The 829-nt window shown below is 43.3% G+C and overlaps 1 protein-coding gene across 1 annotated transcript in view; it reads right to left on the reverse strand.

Moving 5' to 3' along the window:
* The window catches only part of LOC107720071 (protein sidekick-1-like), a 185,524-nt gene extending 185,019 nt beyond the window's left edge, over positions 1–505 (reverse strand). The window contains exon 1 of the mRNA XM_016527675.1: positions 350–505. Within this exon, the coding sequence (XP_016383161.1) occupies positions 350–438 (89 nt within the window). The 5' untranslated portion in view covers positions 439–505. The remainder of the gene's footprint in view (positions 1–349) is intronic.
* Between the last annotated feature and the right edge of the window lie 324 nt (positions 506–829).

Raw genomic sequence — 829 nt, forward strand, 5'->3', positions numbered from 1 at the left:
ATATATATATATATAAAAAAATCTTTAAATTCCAAACTGCTTTTATTAAAAACTACACATTATTTAAGTAATGAGAAAGATTCCTCAAATGTATCCATACAAGATAACAGCAGAATAAGAATATTGTTCTAAGGGTTAATGGTTATGTTTTGAACAAATGTAATATACCTGCCACAGACAGTGAATAAATGTGCAGCTTGTACAGAAGAAAAGCTGCAGGCGGGATTAATATTAGACTTATTGTCTCTCATATTAACCGTGAGCTGCTGTTCTCTCTGATTGTAACCTTGAGACAGTTCTGAGCAGGACTTCATCTCCAGAAAGCCTTAAGATGAGAGCTGGCACTCACTTGTACTCAGGGGAAAAGGCTGTGATATCTGTGTTGTTGAGCATCCATTTGAACTCCAGAGGCCAGCTGCCCTCCGCCAGGCAGGTCATGACCAGACGGTTCCCTTCTAGGTGGATCTCTGGAGGTCCCGGCTCCGTTTTGAAGTAGGGGGCCACATCACCTGCAGGCAGACATGAAAGAGGCACAGTTATAAAAGGTGCCAGTTCACCGTAATGCTTCCCTGACCCGGCGCAGGCACAAAGTCATGCACCATCAAAGATGAAGTCAATATGCAGGATCATCACTGGTTCCTCAATTTACATCAACCAGCGGCGTCAACTTCACAGAAATCCACATTGATAGAGACGCCTATTTATGCCCATTCCTCAGTGTGAGCAAACAAACAGGCAATCACGCAAAGGTTATCGAAATGTTTCTACAAAGGCGGGGAAATCTTTCATGACACCTCACAGTGCCGGAGAACCAAAGACAGTCAGCGGC

The sequence above is a fragment of the Sinocyclocheilus rhinocerous genome, unplaced genomic scaffold (genome assembly GCF_001515625.1).
Source record: "Sinocyclocheilus rhinocerous isolate Xijiao unplaced genomic scaffold, SAMN03320098_v1.1 scaffold273, whole genome shotgun sequence".
Classification (NCBI taxonomy): domain Eukaryota; kingdom Metazoa; phylum Chordata; class Actinopteri; order Cypriniformes; family Cyprinidae; genus Sinocyclocheilus; species Sinocyclocheilus rhinocerous.